This window comes from Haliotis rubra, unplaced genomic scaffold, assembly GCF_003918875.1.
Source record: "Haliotis rubra isolate DU_JTF1 unplaced genomic scaffold, ASM391887v1 Scf3, whole genome shotgun sequence".
In the NCBI taxonomy this organism is placed as follows: domain Eukaryota; kingdom Metazoa; phylum Mollusca; class Gastropoda; order Lepetellida; family Haliotidae; genus Haliotis; species Haliotis rubra.
The window spans coordinates 2,547,970-2,570,799 of NW_025766968.1; the positions used below are offsets into that span (position 1 = coordinate 2,547,970).

The following is a 22,830-nucleotide window of genomic DNA, read 5'->3' on the forward strand; positions in this document are numbered from 1 at the left end:
TTTCGGATTTGACTAGCCTAAATTCGGGTTTGACGAAATTCGAGTTTGACGTAATTCTGGTTTGACGATGGCATCGAATCCGGTCACCTTCATCATGATGCCCACCACCGTATTCTCTGTTCGAGGCTCGACTATTTACCATACGCTTCAGGTGGAATACAGCGGCTGGCAATAAACAACCACCAAAGAAGCATGGCAAGTTACGTGCCTCGAAGTAAACATGATCCTTTCGAGTGAAGGAGATAAGTAAATATTTTTCAACAGACGATTTAGGAGGGGGACTGTGCGCCTATTACTTTTGTGTGACTGAAGTGCGGCGTTAAACACCAAACCAACCAATCATTACTCGGATGATCGTCAGCCTTGCATAGACAAATGCTCTGGCAAAATGACAGTTCGAACCTCCATCTGCCACATTCCTATGTCTTGTTCTCCCTCCGCTGCTGATAACCCTGGTATTTTGATGCGTGCCTTTAACAGGTATACCACTAACAATCTCAATCGTCTGTGCTTTAAACTGTTGGCGCATAACATGCACGTGCGATTACAAAAATCAGATTTTCATGACATCCCACGCACAATACTGTAAGGGATAGCTTTGGTGTTTGGCAGCGAGTATACACTGTTTGTGACTTGTAAATCACAATGGAAAAATGATCCCCAAATATCAGGGGTGTACTTTCTGTTGTACGTAAGTTTGATATAACTGTTATGACTAATTATTATGTTTATAAATCTTACACATCATATGTGCGGAATGACTAGTATGTGTTTTATATGATATGATAAGCATAAATCATAAATCAAGTGAATTGGGCATATTTGGTAATAAAATAATTAATACGCGAATACAAAACGTGGTATAAAGTGAAACCAGAATTGGAAGTTACCCCGCATGATGAGTGAGTGAGTGAATGAACGACTGAGCGAGTGAGTGGGTTGGGATTGACGCTGCTTTTGACGCTATGTAGGTACATCAATGTCTTTTGGTAGCTCGAATTGGTGTAATTTCCAAGCGTGTGTAATTTTGCTGATACCCACGAGCTCGGGTATGGTGCGGACAAACTCAAAAACAATGGATTCGAACTATTAATCATAGGATTCTGGTGTGCACATGGAGGTAACTTTGTACGGCGAATCGCGACGCTTCATACAACTAGACCACCGTATCCCTGAATATGATAAGGCACGTGTACATGTAGGCAAGAAGGTTCGTTGACAGTTGCTGCTGTACATATACACAGGTAAATATGCCCTTTTCAAACTGAAACGGGACTCAACAGTATCCAATGGCGTGTGTTCAGTTCTTACCTTTACTTCTGGCTCCACCCACTAGTAGGAGACAGGCTATCAGCATCACCAGCAAGGAGCGGTCGATTTGCATCTTCAGCCATCGAACTCACTGGGGCTGCAAAGGGAATACAAATTTGCTAATGCATACATACAGGAATATATTTTTGCCAACATATGGAAAAATAACTTATACGTTATTCAGGCCAAAGCATACATGGGTGGATGTTAAATGTTTGGTATGGTTGTTTTGAAAGAAAACCTAGAACAATACACGTCACAACTTAATTCTGAAACCGCAAAGTCCAGAAACTCTCCCACTGTGGCCAGTTTCTGACAAAGAATTTGACAGAATTTAACATGCAGTTATCATGAATATATGCTAAGTCTGATGTCACTTTGTGACATTGAGAAGAGCTATGGTATCATATTACTGGAACATTCGCCATCAAACGAAACACTAAAATCCCTGTTTTAGAGAAAAACAATAAGTTCATGGAATGTTAGACATGATTCATTATTGAATACACAATGTCTTTTAGAAAGTGTTCAAATGCAAAACATGTTTTATTTGGGGTTACTCTTTCTCAGCAAAGTGCAGACTCTAGTACCTTTTGGGATTGAGTCCCATCAGGGATTCCTAATTCTTGAGAGAACGTAGGCAACATTGAACGCTGATAGAGAAATGGAGGGCAATGCCGCCTTGTGACCTCTGTTGAGTGACCGGACGACGATGAGTGCACGATTTGCATGTTTGCACGCTACTGAATCTCTAATATTCATGTGGGGACAGTTGAAGTCTTATTTATTCACACTAACGATTGTTTTCCTTGTTAGTGCAGTTTGTGAACCGTGATGTTGACATTAGGGTAATTATTATGTATATCGTAGTTATCTTTCGTTATGCTGATCGTAAGAGGCAACTAACGGTATCGCGTGGTCAGGCTCGCTGACCTGCTGACACATGTCATCGTATCCCATTTGCTCATGCTGTTGATCACTGGACTGTCTGATCCAAGCCATTCATTTACAGACTGGCGCCATATAGTTTGAATGTTACTGAGTGCGGCGTTAAACAACAAACAAACAAACAAACAAACACACCAAGCATGATTCAGATCGACCAGTCCTAAACACACTACTTAAAGTGGAACACGCCAGATACTTAATCAATTCTCAACAATCATGTGACATAGAGTTATTTTCTAAATTCAGATCACAACGTGTACGTAAAAAATACCCAAATATACTTGGGGTTTTACACACTGGCAGTTTGATAGTTGGTATATGTGCCATGGCTTCGGCACCGTTGATTAAAAGGGTTGACACTGATGTTTGAATCTAATCAAAAACAGATATATCTCTTTTAGTTTGATAAAGTGAACTTTTATGTTCGTAAAATGCTCGTATATTTGATATAACGGCAGAGGATTATCCAACACGTGTCTCTTTGAGGGACAAGATCGTATGCCGTATGGTTTAATATCTTTATAATCCAATAAAGGGAATCTTCGAGTCGCTCTGCTGTTGCTCGTCCGGTGGATTATTACGATCGATAGGATGTAGTCTGGGACGTGTATCCCATACACTCCAGTTAAAGATGCGCCCTTCAGATAGTGTTAAGGCCTTATGTTTGGTTTCAGAAACAAACTTTGTTGATGACTTCTCATTAATGATGGATGTTATGAACCAGTGGGATATTGTAATAACCACATTTTACCGCGGAAACCTTCCTAGTATCTGATCATTAATATAACAAAACACAAATTTCAATTTTCCATATCTGGAGAGAGAAGACCTCCCTTGATTTTAAATAGTCCCACCTTATGTTGCCCTACCTTGACGATGGACCACGATTGCTACTGCAATAAGGGCTGCACATGCTAAATCATTTCCCGAACACCTGGTGTCAACACTGTAACGTTATATTTGCGGTTGTAAGTTTTGGAATTTATCGCTTCGTTTGGGCTCATCTCTGTGACTAAGATATCAACCCCAAGGGTACTGGCGATCTTTTCATCGGTTTTTATCAAACTTCATGCATCTGTATATACATCTGTAATTCCTGTATATGCATCTGTAATGTCACTTATATATTCTGCTAAACGGGTTCGAAATGAGCATTGGTGGCTACAGCATAAGAAAGATGAAACTGAATGTTCTATACACTATAAGGTGATGGTGTACCTTAACGTGCTACTGTACCCACACTGAAACACCTACACGTGTATATACATAACGGCTGTGAAACATAACGCTCTGACACTCTTAGTAAGTGTGTGGTATTCCAAAGAAGAAACCCCTCTCACCAAGCAATGACAGCGCAGACAAACACAGTAAATCAACATCTTCGATAGATACGTGTTGTAGGCTCTTATTTACTTTTCTTAAGTGATTAACTCTAGATGGCCACCTTCTTATCTTCATCAATTGCTAAAAGCAATCTCCCTGGCTGTACCTAGACAAGTTTATAATGCAGGGAGGTTCCGTATTCCGGGGCTCCTGTCAGAGCTTAGTGATCATCAGCTCTAATAAAACCCTTTGCTGCTTACAACCTGTCTCTAAGTCTCCAGTCTCTAAGCGACCTTTCAATAGTGAGAATTTAAATGCAAATTGTGACTTTGGAGTGAGAGGCCCGAAGTGTTCAATTCGCAGTGTTGGTTGTGCAGAAGACTCCCTAATCTTATTCAAAGAGGGCAGAGGTGTTAACGACGAAATGTCAAACTGGGTTTCCCAAAGAACATAGCCCTGATGTTGAACCAAACATGTCAGCAGGCCATCTTTAACTGTTGTTTGGAATATATCTAGCTCATGTATTTATTGGTTCTGTTGAGGCTTAGCCTTCAATACCGGTTCCAATATTCAAGTCGTTAATTACTACAAAATGTTCCCGAAAGCTCGATCTTGTTGGAATACATTGGAGTGGAAAGCAAATATTATCGTCACATTTCTTGCCTTGGGTCCTATTATAAGAGTCGTTTTGCAGACAGTGGTTATCAATAATATTATGTTTTTCACAAAGGCAACACGATAGCCAATCGCCTGGCTATGGAATATGATAATAGGGTGCTTTCATCTTAATATATTTTTTGGGGTCTTCTAAAATACAATCATCTGACCAAAATGCTCCTAATCAGCAGCGATGAGAAGTTGTTTCAGCTCGGTCATATTACTTCAATGTTCATGACCAGTCAAGTGTACGATGTATTATCACGTTTACAATTACAGTCCACGAAGACGTTGCAGCGGAGGCATCAACGTGTGCTGTCAACGTTGCTGCGTTATCACGCCGTCATTTCATGACCATTACCGGATTAACGACTTCCTCCAATCTCCGATTAAATATCACTTATCTAAGCAAAATTACATTTAGGAAAGAAAAATCTTAGTCGAGACTGTCTGTAAAAATATTTAGGTTTCATGGACAGTGTGGTATCAGGATAGAATATCTCCCGACGTTTTCGGAGTGGAATCCCGTCTACGTGCCACAAGCACTGGTTGTAGGGAGTGTAAATATTGCTGTCTTCCATCGGCAGCCGAACCGTCTGACCCTGTGTTGGTTTGATGCGGGGACATAAGTTGAATTCTGATTTTGTGGATTAGCAATAATCCCTCATCAAAGGGTTCCCATGATTGGAGCATACGGATGGTGTTCTTTTATGTATGTTAAGTCGGTGAAACCTCGGGCTGCCCTTAGGGACGTGGGTTGCTATTTGGGTCAGCGCTGTGAGGTGTCCTACAGTTTTTAACGTCATCAAAAAATAAGTCGTGTCAGTAAGGTGATCAGTTAGTTTGATTTCCTGACAAACACTCCCGACCGGATCGATTTCCACACATCCAAATCTATATGCCATGGACAAAAACCTCGATGCTTGTATTGGCAAAACATACTTTTGTCTGTGAATGTCTTCAAAAGATCCGTATTTGAGTGATAGCAATGAGATTATGTCCGTTTCTGAAAGGGAAATCATCGGCTCAGAAACAGCCAAGATACTACGAATGTTATAAAGATCAGGCCCTCGGTCATAAACATTCGCGTTATATTACCCACTGCAATATCGTGAGGAGGCAAGCATCACAATCTTTACGAAACCCAACACTGAACACTATACATACAAACGGCTGTTTTATGTTGCCGCGTTACTTCTTTTATTGTTATTGTGATGAGTTGTTTTGCAAATAGGATATTAACACGAATATTACCCATATGCATAGCTTTCTGCCAATGGTGCCGTCGACCAGTCTATTGTAAGATCAATGCACTCCTCTGAGAATAATAGCAAATATGACTGTGGTATAATATTTCCTGGATTCACTGACATAAAAACCATCATATTATGTCCATTACAGAAGACGACAACATGAGCCCTTGAAACATTGCATCGTACATCAAGATTTGACAGTTAATAGAGAACCGGTTTCGTGAACCAAGTATGTTTGCAGTTCTTTTATGAAGCAATGTAGGTTTGTAATTAAACGCGATTCAGTAAAACAATAGCATTCGGGGCAAAATATGAAGGATGTATTGGCAACAATTTGCTTCATCTAAGTAGCAATACCCCAGTGTGTACGTTATCAATCATTACAGTGTCTGATTTTGGTCAATACACTCGACTCGATCTCGTGTGAGAGAGAAGTTCCTTCATTTCGCTGATATTGGTTTACGCGGTGCGGATTGGATTCCTTGGAGTTGCCTCCCTTAGATCATCAATTTGTTCAGCAACTGGGTCTGCGTGGTCATTTGAAGGAGTCGCCTCTGAATTAATGGTCAGAAGCACTGATGTGACCGATCGTCTACCGACAGTTATCATAACACCTTTTTCGTTATCTGTTGTTTTTGATTGCTGTCTATTGATTTTCGTCGGATTTCCACCCGATTTTCGATATTAGCATACGTAAACAGAGTAACAAAACGTTGATACTATTTCGTGTCTTGCACATTCACTTAAGTTTGTAAAATGTCAACATTTGTCATGACTGAATGCATTGGTATTTTCTTGCTCAGACAACTTATACAAACATATTATTTATATTATCCACGCTAGTGCACGTGCACTGAAACATATTCACTGGTAATCCATCAGTGTTAAACGGTGAGTACAATGTATATTACACACGAAAATCCGTTATCGATGATAAGTATATATTGGTTCGTTACGGATTCAGAGAATGCATTAATTTCGATAGTGCAGATGAGTCAGTTATGCATAAATTTGTCCTAAAGGAAATGGGTTCTGTCAGTGCCTACTATTCCATGATTAGATACTAAGCACTATGATCATTACGGCAATACGTTGAGAGAAAGAGAGAGAGAGAGAGAGAGAGAGAGAGAGAGAGAGAGAGAGAGAGAGAGAGAGAGAGAGAGAGAGAGAGAGAGAGAGAGAGAGAGAGAGAGAGAGAGAGAGAGTGGGAGAGAGAGAGGGAGAGAATACTTCAACCCACTTCATTGGGAAAATTACCCGGGTTATGTAATACTGTTTATTTCACAAATACTGACTGCTCTAACCACTTAAACCACTTTGCCTGGTAATTACTTTCCTTGCCCAAATCAATTTCTTTTTTTTACAGCATAAACGTATGTAATGTTTCTATGTGACTTTCCTAGGTAAACACAGGTGAGTTTTACCTCTGTGCCAGCACACACACACGCGCGCACAGAGAGAGAGAGAGTCTGTGTGTGAGAGAGAGATAGAGAGAGAGAGAGAGAGAGAGGGAGAGAGAGAGAGGGGGGGATTTATATATACTTTAAGTTATACCAGTTCAACAGAGTGTTCCATTACCACAATATATGTGAGAGAGAGAATATCTCACATTGCCTCCGTTCCGTTATTCGATGCAAATAGTGGTATAAAATAATGTTCTTTATGGTATTCTACACAACCTGTCAATTGGACAACGTCATGTTGTCTACTTTCCGGTATTACACACAGTCAATTGGACATGTCATGTTGTCAACGTTCCGGCATTACACACAATCAATTGGACAACGTCATGTTGTCAACGTTCCGGTATTACACACAGTCAATTGGACAACGTCATGTTGTCAACGTTCCGGTATTACACACAGTCAATTGGACAACGTCATGTTGTCTACTTTCTAGTATTACACACAGACAGTTGGATAACGTCATCTTGTCAACGTTCCGATATTACACACAGACAGTTGGACAACGTCATGTTGTCAACGTTCCGATATTACACACAGACAATTGGACAACGTCATGTTGACAACGTCATGACAATTGTCAACGTCATGTTGTCATCCGGTATTACACACAGACAATTGGACAACGTCATGTTGTCAACGTTCCGATATTACACACAGACAATTGGACAACGTCATGTTGTCAACGTTCCGATATTACACACAGACAATTGGACAACGTCATGTTGTCAACGTTCCGATATTACACACAGACAATTGGACAACGTCATGTTGTCAACGTTCCGATATTACACACAGACAATTGGACAACGTCATGTTGTCAACGTTCCGATATTACACACAGACAATTGGACAACGTCATGTTGTCAACGTTCCGGTATTACACACAGTCAATTGGACAACGTCATGTTGTCAACGTTCCGATATTACACACAGACAATTGGACAACGTCATGTTGTCAACGTTCCGATATTACACACAGACAATTGGACAACGTCATGTTGTCAACGTTCCGGTATTACACACAGACAGTTGGACAACGTCATGTTGTCAACGTTCCGATATTACACACAGACAGTTGGACAACGTCATGTTGTCAACGTTCCGATATTACACACAGACCGTTGGATAACGTCATGTTGTCATCCGGTATTACACACAGTCAATTGGACAACGTCATGTTGTCTACTTTCTGGTATTACACACAGACAGTTGGATGACAATGCTTAACGTCATGTTGTCTACTTTCTGGTATTACACACAGACAGATGGATGACAATGCTTAACGTCATGTTGTCTACTTTCTGGTATTACACACAGACAGTTGGATGACAATGCTTAACGTCATGTTGTCTCCTTTTTGGTATTACACACAGACAGTTGGACAACGTTGCAGAACGTCTTGATGTCTACGTTCCGGTATTACACACATTTAGTTGGACAACAAACAGTCGGATAACATAGCTTTACTCCCCACAGAAAGTGGGAAAACATCACGTTACTCCACACAGAAAGTCGGGTAACATAACTTTACTTCACACAAACAGTGAGATAGCATCACGTCACTCCACGCAGACAGTGGGAAATCATCAAGTTACTCCCCACAGACAGCCGGGTAACATAACTTTACTTCACACAGACAGTGAGATAACCGGTGTTACACAAACCCAGTGCTGTTACAGCCAGGTTGCCTCCCTCTCAGGATTATATAAGGCCGGGTGGGACAACTTAGGAATGACCAGCGAGTCCTAACTTGACACACAGAAGGAAGCGAGCTACAAAGACATATTTTATATCATTGGAAAGATCTCGAGGAGATGAACCCGAAAAGTTCATGTGCCAGTGCACTCATGTGTTCATAAGCTCACAAATTGGCTCTGAAAATGCATTTCTGCAGAAATTTCTGGCAGAATTTATTTTTTCCGCAGAAATTTCTGGCAGAAATATTGTTCATGTCGTCTCAGCGTCCCTATTATATACAGAAGCTTAGATTTGTCTCAGCATTGTATATTTAAGTCAGTTTGAAGCTATTTAATTGTATAGATGTGTTTGTAACCATACGTTCCTGCCATTTACGTACACCACCATATCAATATTTCTATGTCCATTATGAGCGGATCCTCAAGAATTTGTAAAATGTTTTTGGCAAAGCATGAAATACAGCAGAAACTATGTATATTTGTATAAATTGCTGGTGTAAAGGTGTGGAGGCGTTGGTGTAAAGGCTGTAGGAGAAAACGTTATATCTGAACGTGTACTTTACGTAAACTGCAATAACCGACCGATAACCAAACCTGCCGTTTCGCCTTTAATTACAGCACAGCGGAACCAATCGATTTTTTTATTGCAGATAATTCACTCTCTCTTATTGTCCAAAATATCGCCCTGAACAAAGATACTGACAGAATCTGAGGTAAATAGCCCACGGAATCGAGAGCTACAAAACAATCACATGTGTTATAGTGACATTAATTCCTCGAATCACCTGTCCAACACATCAAACGGGTCATTTAGCTAAGAGCAACTCAGACTTGTTGATCTCGCGCCGGTGTAGCGTGTGGAACGACTAGTTTCTAATCAATGGAAGACAGGCCATCGCCTCCACGGTAAGGAAAGCACAGGGAGGATTTAGTTCACCGGAGAGATTTGTTTAAATTCAGCACACTTCTCAGTATAGCTGAAACTAACTTCAATGATCATTATGGCATACTTCCAATGCACGGTTTCATACGGCGTCCTACGGTATGGCACGAGCAGACAGTTCTTGGCATCAACAAGTGAGCCCACTGCTATTAGCATCATATAAGTTGTTATCTGGATCAATCCCTTCGCCGCAATTACGATATGAATAAATCTGCAGTAACTGTCTACGAAAAACACGCCGATTCTCCGTGAAAGTGGTAAAATTACCATGTTTTATATAAAAATACAGCCGAGATATTTCACTGCTAAAGTAAACTGTCTGTAAACCTTGATCTGAAAATTCTTGGAGAGGAAAACGTCTGGCGGGGTTTGAACCCAAACAGTAATGATACACCAAACGTGTCTAAACCCTGATATAACTGTCTCCATTCGTCCGATTGCAATGTACTTAGGTCTGCTTCTATGAGGGATAGCTAAGAGTTCTTAGCCTACGAAGGTGGTATAGTCCACCCTCAACAGTCAATTTCTATACTTCCTACACTTACATGCTGCATAGTGAGTGAGTGAGTGAGTTAATATTTATCCTCACATCGGCAATATTTCAGCCATATCGTGACGAGAACAATTAAGGATTATATCATATATCAATAAAATTAGAACATTAAAACTACTAGTATATCACAGAAATCCATTTAAAACTTGTGATAAAATCTAGAACATGTCTAATGTCAAGACAATATAAAAACAGGCTATAGATTGCCAACAACTGAAGGTAGATCACCATACTAGGGACCATGAGGACTTACAGTACATTTGCTTCCTGCATGGACCCTAGCTGGATTTACACCATCCCTTCAGCCGTTAGCGGTTTAGACACGTTTAGCCATACATTAAAACACACATATTCTACGATTAAAAAGGTTGGATAGATTTAAATTGACTTTGAATGTTTTGGGACTTACGTACCCTCTCAGGGGGACACATGCTGCATAGGAACCAAATACGAGGTAGCATGTTTTGGCAGGAATCACAGGGACAAAATTGATTACCATGCTGTCACAGATAAATAAATCTTCAAAGAAAAGGGCCAGCTCCAACAGCCATACATGCGAGCAGGTTGTCAGCTTTGAAGGATGATGCTCATTTTCTAGCAAAAGGAATGAAGAATGGGACCAGAGAGACTTTCGAAGAGGATCCAAAAATCAGGAAGACCTTCAGCTGCCACCACTGAGGATAAAATAATGATAACATAATAGATGATAAAGAACGCACCAAACGCCACTTAGCCAAAGCAGTAGACATCTCTCACGACACAGTTGAGGACATTCTTAGGCCTGAACCGGGCACGACAATGGCTTCAGCAATTGGGGACCTAAGGCTTCTGACCCCTAACCAGAAAGGCTTCAGCGTCCTTATGTTTTTGGGGAATTGACAGCATTTTGACATAGACCTAGTCAATTTTGTTGAGCGGTCAGTAACTTTGGACGGAATTTGGGTTCACTCTATCACTCAGAGACTGAACAACTGTCAAAGCAGTGGAAGCATCTCGCATCAGGCTAAGTCTGTTCTATTAGCTGGCAAGGGGATTCCAAATGAATCCTACTAGTAGACTACCCCTGAAGGTCATACCGTTAAAGACCAGTATTATGTCTATCTGTAAAACCACTGCCACTGAGAATATCAAAGCGAAAGGTTGTGGAAAACCCACTCAAGGTGTGTTGGCCCAACAAGTCAGCGCACCTGTGTACGGGACTGTAACAGCCATGGCTGCAATATATGACCGTGGAACGTTTTCGACATTCCCTAGTTTTTCAAGCGTCAGGTTTTCACCTCTTTCTAAACATGACAGGAGGATGATGGTGATGGCTTCATTGGACTCTTTACACAACTGTGAGGAAGCATTCAATACCAGCTGGATCCTGGGTCTCGGGCATCGTTGGCAGAAGTGTGTGGACCTCGGAGTGGGTTCCATTGAAAAATGATTAGCACCTACTTTCATCGATGTTGTCCATCTAATCATGGCTCAGAACCTTGAAGCCATCCCTCGTACCATATACACATTCGTATTTGTTTAGTATGTTGTTCTATGCGGCGGTGGACCGTAAATATTCGACCAGACAAACCAGTGATCAACAACATGTGCATCGGCCTGCTACACATTCGTGAATGAACAACAGTTCTAAACGTCCACGACCGCCTTTTCTTTGAGAAGAACGAATGCACCAATCTTCCTTGCATCTGACTTACTCAGTGCCTCTTTACCTGTTTGTACTTGAATGGAAGTCACTTGTGTTAACTTTATCTTTTAGTGTTGTTGTATGATCAAATCAATGTTAGTTAATACCTTTTTTAACGTTCTACCGATATCCGATATGACATATGCAAATATGTACAAAATTATATAACTTATTATATACTGAACATCATTGAAAACGCACCACTTATGAAAGTTCAGATTATTAAAAGCACGTGTAAGGAATTGATATTTTTTGAGTGGATAATAACAGATGGACGACTGACAAAAACAACAATACAGAAAAGCCGCTCATTCATTGAAATGTTTCACAGTCAGAAAGGATCAAACATACGTGGGGTCAAATCGAAAAGTAAATATCGCTTGTGACCGCCATTTGCATAGACACATGCAGTTCAACGTCTCCTCATTGAGTCAATAAGCGTCCGAATAGAGTTCTTGAGGATGGCTTTCCACTTCTGTAGTAGTGCAGCCTCAAGTTCCCGGATGTCTCGCATCTGTTGTCGCCGCGAAAGACGTTGACCAATTTCGTCCCACAAGTGCTCCAGGGGGGATACATGTGACGACTGTGCTGGCCAATAAATAACCTGGATGTGTTGCTGGGCCAGATACTGCATGGAAAATCTTGTTGTGTGTGCCTGTGCGTTGTCCTGTTGAAAAGTATGGACATCTTGGTGGTGACTGAAGACAGATACGATGTGATTCTGAAGAATCTGCTCACGGTAATAAAGGGCATTAACTCTTCCCTGACAGACATGAAGGCATTCCTGTGAATGTAATTTATTCCACCCAACACCATAACACTCCCACCACCCAAAGGTCTGTCTGAACCACACACACATCAGCATAACGTTCACCACGTCTACGTCAAACACGTAATCGACCGTCAGCATTACATAGATGAAGACGTGACTCGTCAGTAACCACCACACCATTCCATTGTTATAACCTTTACTGAAAATGCCTGCTAGCCCATTGTATACGTTTATTACGGTGTCTGTCAGTCAGAATTGGTCCAATGTAAGGACGTCGAGCATGGATCCCTTTAGCGTGTAGACGGCGTCGCATGGAGTCAGCGCTGATGACCCCCACGTCAACCTTGAACTAGTGCAGCAGTCCTGGCAGTCGGCAGTGTTCAATCACTGATATGGACAAGGTCAATATGGCGATCCTGATGGAGCGTCGTAACACGTTGTTGCCAAGGCCATTGAAGGTCATGGGTGCTGCCTGTCTACTGATGTCGTCTATGAAGCCTAACGATGGTGGAGTGGCCAAGTCCAAGTTGTCGAGCAAAATCCCTGCTACTGGTGCCAACCTGAATCATGCCTAGTGCACGTTCTCTTCCGTGATGTGTTAACCTCGGCATCTCTGTCCTCGTTTCACAATCGTTAGTGGAGCAATGAGAATCGGTTCTCATACACCTGCTTTTAATGTCACAGTCAGTATGATTTCAGAATGAAATTCGCGCTTTTTTCATGGCGTGGCTGCATGTTTATGTATTTTGGAATTAAGAGTCATACAGTGAACAGGAATTTGTTTCTAAAGCATTTTTTCAACTGGACATGCCCTTCGACTTCATGTTAGTTATATTCATTGATCATTGTCATGCTGAAATCCATCTTGATGAAAATATGGACAATTTTAGACTGGTGCGTTTTCAATGATGTTCAGTATATATTAATATTGATATTATCAACATATTCCTTATAACATCTGAATGTATAGATGGACCATCAGAGGTTCCAATCAAAAGATTCCCAATCTCCACAGGAACGGTTTAAACATCGTGTACTTACGTGTCGTGAAACGGCTAAAACATCTGAAATGAGGATTTGATGCAATAATGGATTGAGGAAGACCAACAAAAATCGACAGGAGAGGTTAATTCATGGTTTAGTTGCTAACCTGCTGAAAGAAAGTGTCCACCTTTGTAAATCTTCTTTTGTTAAACAAGACGAGTGAGGACAAAAATACCTTACACATAAAACTAAATAAGCTGTTTCCCAACAAGACAGTGCCAACAAAAGCAAAACCTTGGTCGCGTCAAGACCGGGTTAAGTACCGACTGAACTGAGGCCAAGTCGTGATCCAATGCTCTTTTGTTCTGAGCAGTAACAGTGTGTAGAATCGTATCATCCTCATTGTGTGGTGTAGCAAATGCATATTATCACCAGGCAGTGTTGCAATATGCTGTCCCTCTGAGTAGCACTGTATTCTGGAAAAAGTTATGATCATGAAAGGGTAGAGAGTGGCCTATCCGCACTACTTGTTGGAATTACAGAAATATATAAACTTGCTCACTGTTGGACTGAAAATCTTGTAATATGTATAAAAGCCTAAAAATATCTGCACAAATGCCAACTACATCATGAGCATGCTATTTTTGTGTTTATAAATCAAATAGTTATGACACCGGGTGCTGTCGAATATCCCACGAATATTGATCTTCAGTAACCCATGCTTGTCGTAAGAGGCGACTAACGGGATCGGGTGGTCAGCCTCGCTGACTTGGTTGACCCATGTCATCGGTTCCCAGTTACGCAGATCGACGCTCATGCTGTTGTTCACTGGATTGGCTGGTCCAGACCACCGCCATATAGCTGGAATATTGCTGAGTGCTGCGTAAAACTAAACTCACTCACTCAATAACCTATCGTTTAATGAAACAACATATTTACATGTCAACCAGCCCAATTAAGAAGATGGAAACATGGGACTGGTAGATTAGATGAAATACACAATGTCTGACGTCATTTATTGTTGCCCTTATTCCGGCCGGAATCCGGGTTAGAACTGGTTCCTAGAAACCCATGCTTGTAAATATAAGGATCGACTAATGCCGTTGGTGACTAGTTCGATGACAGTTAATGATGACGTGAAGCCTTGCTCATACTATTAATCAATGACTAAAATGTTTATAAGTTGCCGACAGATAGGAATAATATTGCTGGGTTAAGGGTTAAAACACCCCACAACAGATGACTTAATATGACCATTTGCTCATACATAGTTAAATTATTCAAACCATGGAGATGTTGATTGAATTTGCTCTCAAAATTAACTTCAGTAGTCAAAGTGATGTTGACTGACATGCATAATTTAACATTGTGTAACAGTGACCTGTTTCATATGACTATTTAGAAGTCCATCGTCAGGCCTTTAAGTTACTAAATGATGTACATAATGCATCAAAAGACTATTACCTTTCTGGTGCCATATTACCTCAGCATGAGTCTTGTCAAAAAGCAAAATAGGAATTTACAAGCAAAAGTATTGACATAAAAACGTTGATTGTCTATTTTCAGCTTTATATTTCAGCGATATGGAATATCTATTCTTTTGCTACATTAAGTTTCAAAACTGTCTTGGCTGTCTTGCTTTTAAACAGTTCGTGTATCTCATTTACATCTTCTGTATAACGGGAAGGGGATTGATAGTCGGCAGGTTTAGCATGGTGTGCTGTGTAGGTGAGCTACGTTAGTATTACAAGCATGCGTTCTTTGTAGTAGTATAAGCATGGTATACAGTGGAGATGAAAAACGTGGGTATGTTACAAGCATGGTGTGCTGTGTAGGTGAGATACTTTAGCATTACAAGCACAATGTGCTTTGTTAATGAGGTCTGTAGTATTGCAAGCATGGTGTACTTTGTTGATGAGCTCTGTAGTATTGCAAGCATGTTGCTCTGTATGCATGCTTTGTTGATGAGCTCTGTGGCATTGTTAGCACGTTGTGCTTTGTTAATGAGCTCTGTAGTATTGCAAGCATGGTGTACTTTGTTAATGAGCTCTGTAGTATTGCAAGCATGGTGTACTTTGTTGATGAGCTCTGTAGCATTGCAAGCATTGTGTACTTTGTTGATGAGCTCTGTAGCATTGCAAACACGATGTGCTTTGTTAATGAGCTCTTTAGTATTGCAAGCATGGTGTACTTTGTTGATGAGCTCTGTAGCATTGCAAGCATGGTGTATGTTGTAGTTGAGATGCTGTAGAATTTCAAGCATGGTGTATTATGTAGATGAAGAACTGTAATGTTACAAGCATGGTGTGCTGTGTAGGTGAGATACTTTAGCATTACAAGCACGATGTGCTTTGTTAATGAGCTCTGTAGTATTGCAAGCATTGTTTACTTTGTTGATGAGCATTGTGTACTTTGTTTGAGCTCTGTAGCATTGCAAGCATGGTGTACTTTGTTGATGAGCTCTGTGGCATTGTTAGCACGATGTGCTTTGTTAATGAGCTCTGTAGTATTGCAAGCATGGTGTACTTTGTTAATGAGCTCTTTAGTATTGCAAGCATGGTGTACTTTGTTGATGAGCTCTGTAGCATTGCAAGCATTGTGTACTTTGTTGATGAGCTCTGTAGCATTGCAAACACGATGTGCTTTGTTAATGAGCTCTTTAGTATTGCAAGCATGGTGTACTTTGTTGATGAGCTCTGTAGCATTGCAAGCATTGTGTACTTTGTTGATGAGCTCTGTAGAATTGCAAACACGATGTGCTTTGTTAATGAGCTCTTTAGTATTGCAAGCATGGTGTACTTTGTTGATGAGCTCTGTAGCATTGCAAGCATGGTGTACTTTGTTGATGAGCTCTGTGGCATTGCAAGCCCGATGTGCTTTGTTGATGAGCTCTGTAGCATTGCAAGCATGGTGTATAGTGTAGTTGAGATGCTGTAGCATTACAAGCACGCTATGTTGTCTGGATGGTATGCCATAGTGTGTTGGGTAGATGTGTCGCAGTGGTATTACAAGCCTGTTTTAAAGTGTATGAACAACGTAAATATTAGTCAGCTGGATAATAGGGTGTACAATAACACCACACCTTTAACACTACAGGGACCCCAGAAAAGTTTATTTCTTAAACATTTTCAATCACACAATCAGAAACTACACAGAAATAATTCTGAACCTCCAACACTAAGTCTAGGCGATATATCCACTAACGCCAGTCTCACACGGGGCCGGTATCTGATAACTGGACGGACTTCTTCCAAAGGGGTTTGAATAAGCCATAGGGCATCCTCTAACTCCAGTCTTGAGCGACATGACAGCGGGTAAGAACACCGAGCTTGTAGTGAAGGGGAAGTACATCACTTCAAATATCTTCATTACACTCTTCACATTAGAGGTCAATCTACTGCCAGTGTCCTCGCAAACACTTCATTGACATTGAATCAGATCGGCTTTTCAAACAGAGAACTCATCTCTCGAAATTGATCATTTTGAGAACGTGTTTTGTATGAAACGGCATATCGTGGTAAAATCAGTTTGCCTTAACTGGGTGTAGTTGTTTGCTCTTCGGTGCCTGATGACATCCGAGTTGGCAACTGGATTGTACTTTTGGTGCACAAACTGAAACCCAGAGTCTGAGACCTTTGGGATTTGGGTTTTAATTCACATTTAAACGTTAGGTTCTCATTAATCACTCTAGAGCGATCGAGCGAGTAACTTGAATCCGACACTGACATTTAGAACAGTGTTACTGGATATTCTGACCTGACATTGGATGCTCACCTGAAGATAGAGTTCCCTCTGTGACAGTGAAGGTCTAGCAATTCCATGTAATATGTTGAAAATCTCTAAAATCTGCCTGTGAGTGACTGATTGTAATTGTTTCATAAACACATTTTCAATCTGAAACATCAGCGTAAACTGCATCCAGCTGGGGTAATGTCTGCAGATTAGAATAAAAAGTGGTCTAATTTCCCAAAGGAATGACTGATGCGGATATTGGAGCCAGTACATCACAATGTCATTTATCTGTTTTTAGCCTTACAGTTCCAGTAAACAAGTGAAAGGCTCTGAAATTAAAGTTAAGTTAATCTCTCATCCACTCATTCTCTCAGGGCACCATACCTATTCTTAATTTCTTGCGTCCAAAAATAACTCCCGGATCATGTTCATTGTCATCAATTTAGATGTTCCTACTTCATGCAACTCCTACTGCTGAAACACCCACGACAAGTAGAGCCAGATTAGTTAGGTTCATACTGAAATATGAAACAGAGATCCCTTTTCAAAACGAGCTAAGCATATCAAACATTAATCATTTAATCTATCAGTTTCTCTGATACTGGCTGCATTATGTCTTTATTACAACACATTATGCTTTCATTGGCCTATATTTTCCAACGCCATAACAGCGCCACAACTTCATATTATTGACTTCTATTTTGAAATATGATATTGCTCCATGCTCCTTTTATTGACTAATATTTCATTGATGCTCATATGAGATCAGTTACAAAAGCATCCTCGTGTCATGGTAAATTACAACCTTCCGTGTTCAGCCATTTTGGCGTGTATTTCTATTTTAGCCTTCAGTTAAGGTCACCCTCTGAGTGATTACATGTACACAATTATTCAGTGGATGTGTGATGAAAGTGTATTAACCGATGATAACATTGTTGTGCAAGTTATCCTTTACAATTGCGTGATGAAGTAACGTCCATGTAACTTAAACCTGACTCCATGACAGACATTTTGGGGATTTTTTAACAATATGAAACCTCATTTGTTTCGACCCAGGTAATACGGACACCTCAACGTTCGCCTGATAACTCCTTGAAATCCTTCCATGATACAAATTACTTCATAGTATTTATCCATCCGGACAATTGTATAAATCTGCTAATGCAATTATTATATTATATTGTCACCTTATCCGCCTAGATTAAGGGGATTTCGAAGTATCAAGAAACAGTGAGTATTATTGAAGTTCTTCTATAGATTTAAAACAACAATCTTCTAAGGCAATGCTTGTGTTTAGAGAATATATTGCGAGTGATTCCATAGTGTCTATTGTATAACCAAGCAGTTTTTTTTAGGGCTATGCTCTCATAGTCCTAAGCCAAAAAAGGCCACGCCCACTAGCGGACTACTATTTCCTGATTGGCTGAAAAGAAGTTGGACGGGTCTTCTATTGCATTATTAAGTTGAACAAATTTCGAACATTTGTGAACGTTTCATTTGTGTTTATGATTATTTTTAAGCAGTATTTCAACGTAACAGTGTTGACTGATTTAGCTAAAAAATATTGAATCAGACACTAGAAAAACCTTCAACAAAGTATATGGAAATTTCGGCTGAACATTCATGAACTTTTCTACATATAAACTGTTACGTGGCAGCGTTGTTCAAGCAACAATGTTCAAAAAGTAATGCATTGTACATATATATAGTCAATTAGGAGCAGTGATGTTGTATTTAGATTTGTGCTACATTTAGACAGTATTCTGAAAAAGTAATACAGAGTAATACAGGCCTATGGGCATTTCCAATATATTCTGGGCCGGGTAGCTGGAGAATCTTCTGGAATCCTTATCTTAGGCATATGAGGGGAGTTTGCCCTTGCTCCATATCTGACATTACATCCCAAGTTACAAAATGGCCAGCAGTTGCGCGGAGAATATTCTGTCCCTGGATACTCAGCTTATTTTGGAAATGTGACCATTACTAAAATGGCTGGAATATTACCATATCTGTCTTTATTGATATTATTACTGCTTTTGAATTTGTATTGTCACTCCATTTTGTACAACCACTGTTTTACCTTTGTAGCGACGTGTAGCATTTTGTAAGCTTATAATTTTAGAATACCATTGTTTATTACATCATAGTTCTTGGTTTCAACTTGGGTATAAACACGTACCAACACACAATTAGTCATTTTACCAGGGGTTCACGATGAGGTGAACATATAACGTCCACTGAGGTCACCCACAGCAAAAACACGGACAGGCATATCTAGATTTCACCTAAACGATAGCGAGGCAACACTAGCATAGTACCAGTCAAAATAGACACAACAGGAGATTGCTGGTTGACTATTTGACTCTTGTACTACAGTGTTTTAATACTTTATTGTAACTCTGAATCCATACATCTAAAGTTCTATCCTCAAAGTTTACTTATATATTATCTATGAGGAAGTCCAACATTTCACATATTTCTTTCTCAGTAAACTCCAGATGACATTGGCTTTAAATTTCAGTTTGACAATCTTTGGCCTTTGACGTTAGCGCTGGACACCGTATATAGTAACCGCGTTTAATGACTATGTTACCAACCAACGACGTGTTCCCCACCTTCGATAGTGTTGAACAAGTTGGCCCTCTACCTGTATAGTTGCGTCATTTGTACCTATCTAAACCAATATGCTTATTCATGGGCTTGGAGCCCTGTTCGTCGATTTGTTTGTAGTTTCATCGTCACCATACAAATGATCTTGTCTTTCAACAAAGTGGTGTACGTCCAATATCAGGCCTACACTCGGTGATACAACTGGTCTACTCTTCACTGTGGAGTAAAATACCCTACTTAATACTCACCCACTGTGATATTGATAATCAATTAACTACTAATTTATTGCTATCAGTCAATATACATGTACACATATTGTAATGTTTCCTCAGTGTATACGTGACAACGTTTAAGACAGAAAATGTACTATTCTTCTACAAAATGGGACATAAGTCATTGATCCGTTTGAGATGCCTTGTGGACACATCATTATGCTCCATCAGGACGAGAATCATCAACGACGTTTTACATTCAGAGTATAGGATGTCGAACGTTTCAACACAACGCCTTAAATAACAACCTTTATTCTTTCAACAAGTGTAATCAAATTACCCTAATGGCAATTCAAAGGCCAAATGGACCACTCTGTTATAAAGGGTTTTACTTTGGCAATTCCAGCACACGATTGTCGGTATTTATATTCCCTACACGTGCAAGAACACTTCAAGTAATTTTGAGTTACACACGTCGGTTCACTTTCTGGAAAGGCCACAGTTCACCCCACAAGGAAATACTTGAAATTCCCCTAACACCGTCAAAGATGACTGTAACTCGTCGTGTCAGGATCACGCTAACCTAAAGAAATGCATTGAATATGATAAACGCATCCAGTGATTGCAAACATAACATATTATCTATGTGCTTCCATGACAACAAGAACTGCAAGTTATTACGCCGATTTCTCTAGTATGTAGTAATCAAAAATGGCGGATACAAGTGTTCGGCCATCCGGCTAGCCCAAATAGTTTTCGTCAAGATCGTATGAGTAAGTTAACAAAATTGACAATTTTAAATAATGGGTGACTGAAATGGATAAGAGCCTGCTCTTAAAGCAATCGTGACTCTCCGATGGTCACAAATGGTATAATCACATACCTGCGTTCGACAGACTGGCTTCGTGGCCGGAATAAAGCACCGAATTGTACCCAAACACTACGATCCTAATTTTAATCATATATTTTTTAGATTAACTTCAAAGTATCAGAATATATGGCACAATATATGAGTTTAAAATGTCAACCAGCAGAAACCTAATGGAAAGTCTTGCGGGAAATGAGCTGACCTGAATATGCTAGACATGTATATACATGCAGCGTGGACGAAGGAGCAAGGAGAACAAACTAATAAGCTTCAAAATTCAATAAACTTTTTCAGGAATAGTAATACTCACTGCCACCCATTTCTTCGACCTACTGTTGAAATGCATAATGTGCACACTGTTTGATTGTTAGCAGGAAACATGAGGTACATATAGATCTGGTAGCGGGTGATTCCTCGTCTGACACCGGAGGCAGAGGGAAGGATTAACGAAACCAAACAAAATCATCCCCCTTCAGAATTAAAACTCTTGCCGAAAATTGATCTGAGAAACTTGTCTCTGTAAGATTGCTTCCTGCTTGCCTTATTCTGTACCATCGACTGTAGCACCTCGACTATGAAATTATATGCAAGGTCGTCATTCTTGTGAAATATGGGGCGTTGATGAGGGTTAATCTATTGGAGATTCGATCTAAAGAAGGAGGAAGATTCTCACAGAATGATGATGTATTTTGACTGATATACTGGTTATGCTGACATGATAGAGATGCATATAAGTAGAGCTAGGTCACATAGTTTAATTGAGGTTGGCTCTCGACGCTTCCTGGAACCGTCTCCAACTTATGATTCGAATAAGTAAGCGAACAGAATAACGTTACCTCAGGGAACGACGTCATTTTGTTTCTGTGATCCATGGTGACCGGGATGCTGTTCTGTGATGAAGTTAATTACCAGGTTCCTCATTCGCAAAGATATACGGTAACGTCATAACAAGAGCATTGTGATCACATGTGTATAATGGTGTAGACAGACTGTAGAGGGTTGACTGTACATGCTCTTTGAAGCACAGGAATTGTCGCCAGGGTTTCATCAAAAAGACCCTCGAGCTTCTCATGATTCCATGGTCTGCTATTACAACCAGTTACATCATATTGACATCCTGGTGTCATCTTTGATTTTCATGGATTCAATTATGTAATGTTCCACATGGGATTTATTTTGGCAAATATTCAAGACCTGAATAGTCTCTGGTGTTGATGTTTTGACGTTAATATATATACTCAAAATAGAGGCAAAATTAATGATTGCCTTGCTCTATTCATATCATGCATTTATACGGAGTAATATTCTAAGTCTATCTTGAAAATTCTGGATAGACTTGGAATCGGAGTGTTTCCCCTGCAAAATATACTATTAAAAAAAAGAAACGCATAACTCAGAAATCTGTTGTGAAAATGTTGTATTTTCAAGCATGTATAACTCGTCCACAAATAGACTTTAGTACATGAATGTTTACATCAGTATAGAAGAAGGTAATGTCTATACAACCAAGTGGATAATTGTAGATAACGGAGACGTTGAGCGCGATGGTGACGACGTAGCATGGTCCCGACGTCGGGTCTCCTGGCTCTCAGTCCAGTCTCTTCAAACCTGTTCCGTACAGTTTGACCGTATATCCTCCGAAGCCCGGGCACCCTGGCTGCTGTGATCTCACCCATGGCAGTACGATCACGTAAATGTAGTACCCGGATATACCGAATTTGGGCTGCAGTGGTCACTCGAGGTCTGCCTGTACGGGGACGGTCATTTGTTGTACCTGTTTGGTTGCAAGCCGTGATATCGTGCTCAGACGAACATTC

General features: G+C 40.3%; 1 protein-coding gene across 1 annotated transcript in view; it reads right to left on the bottom strand.

The window, feature by feature from the left end:
- The window catches only part of LOC124282417 (neuronal acetylcholine receptor subunit alpha-10-like), a 238,299-nt gene that overhangs the window by 131,215 nt on the left and 84,254 nt on the right, over window positions 1-22,830 (bottom strand). Inside the window, exon 2 of the mRNA XM_046718405.1 lies at window positions 1,312-1,408. Coding sequence (XP_046574361.1) covers window positions 1,312-1,384 — 73 coding nt within the window. The 5' untranslated portion in view covers window positions 1,385-1,408. The remainder of the gene's footprint in view (window positions 1-1,311; window positions 1,409-22,830) is intronic.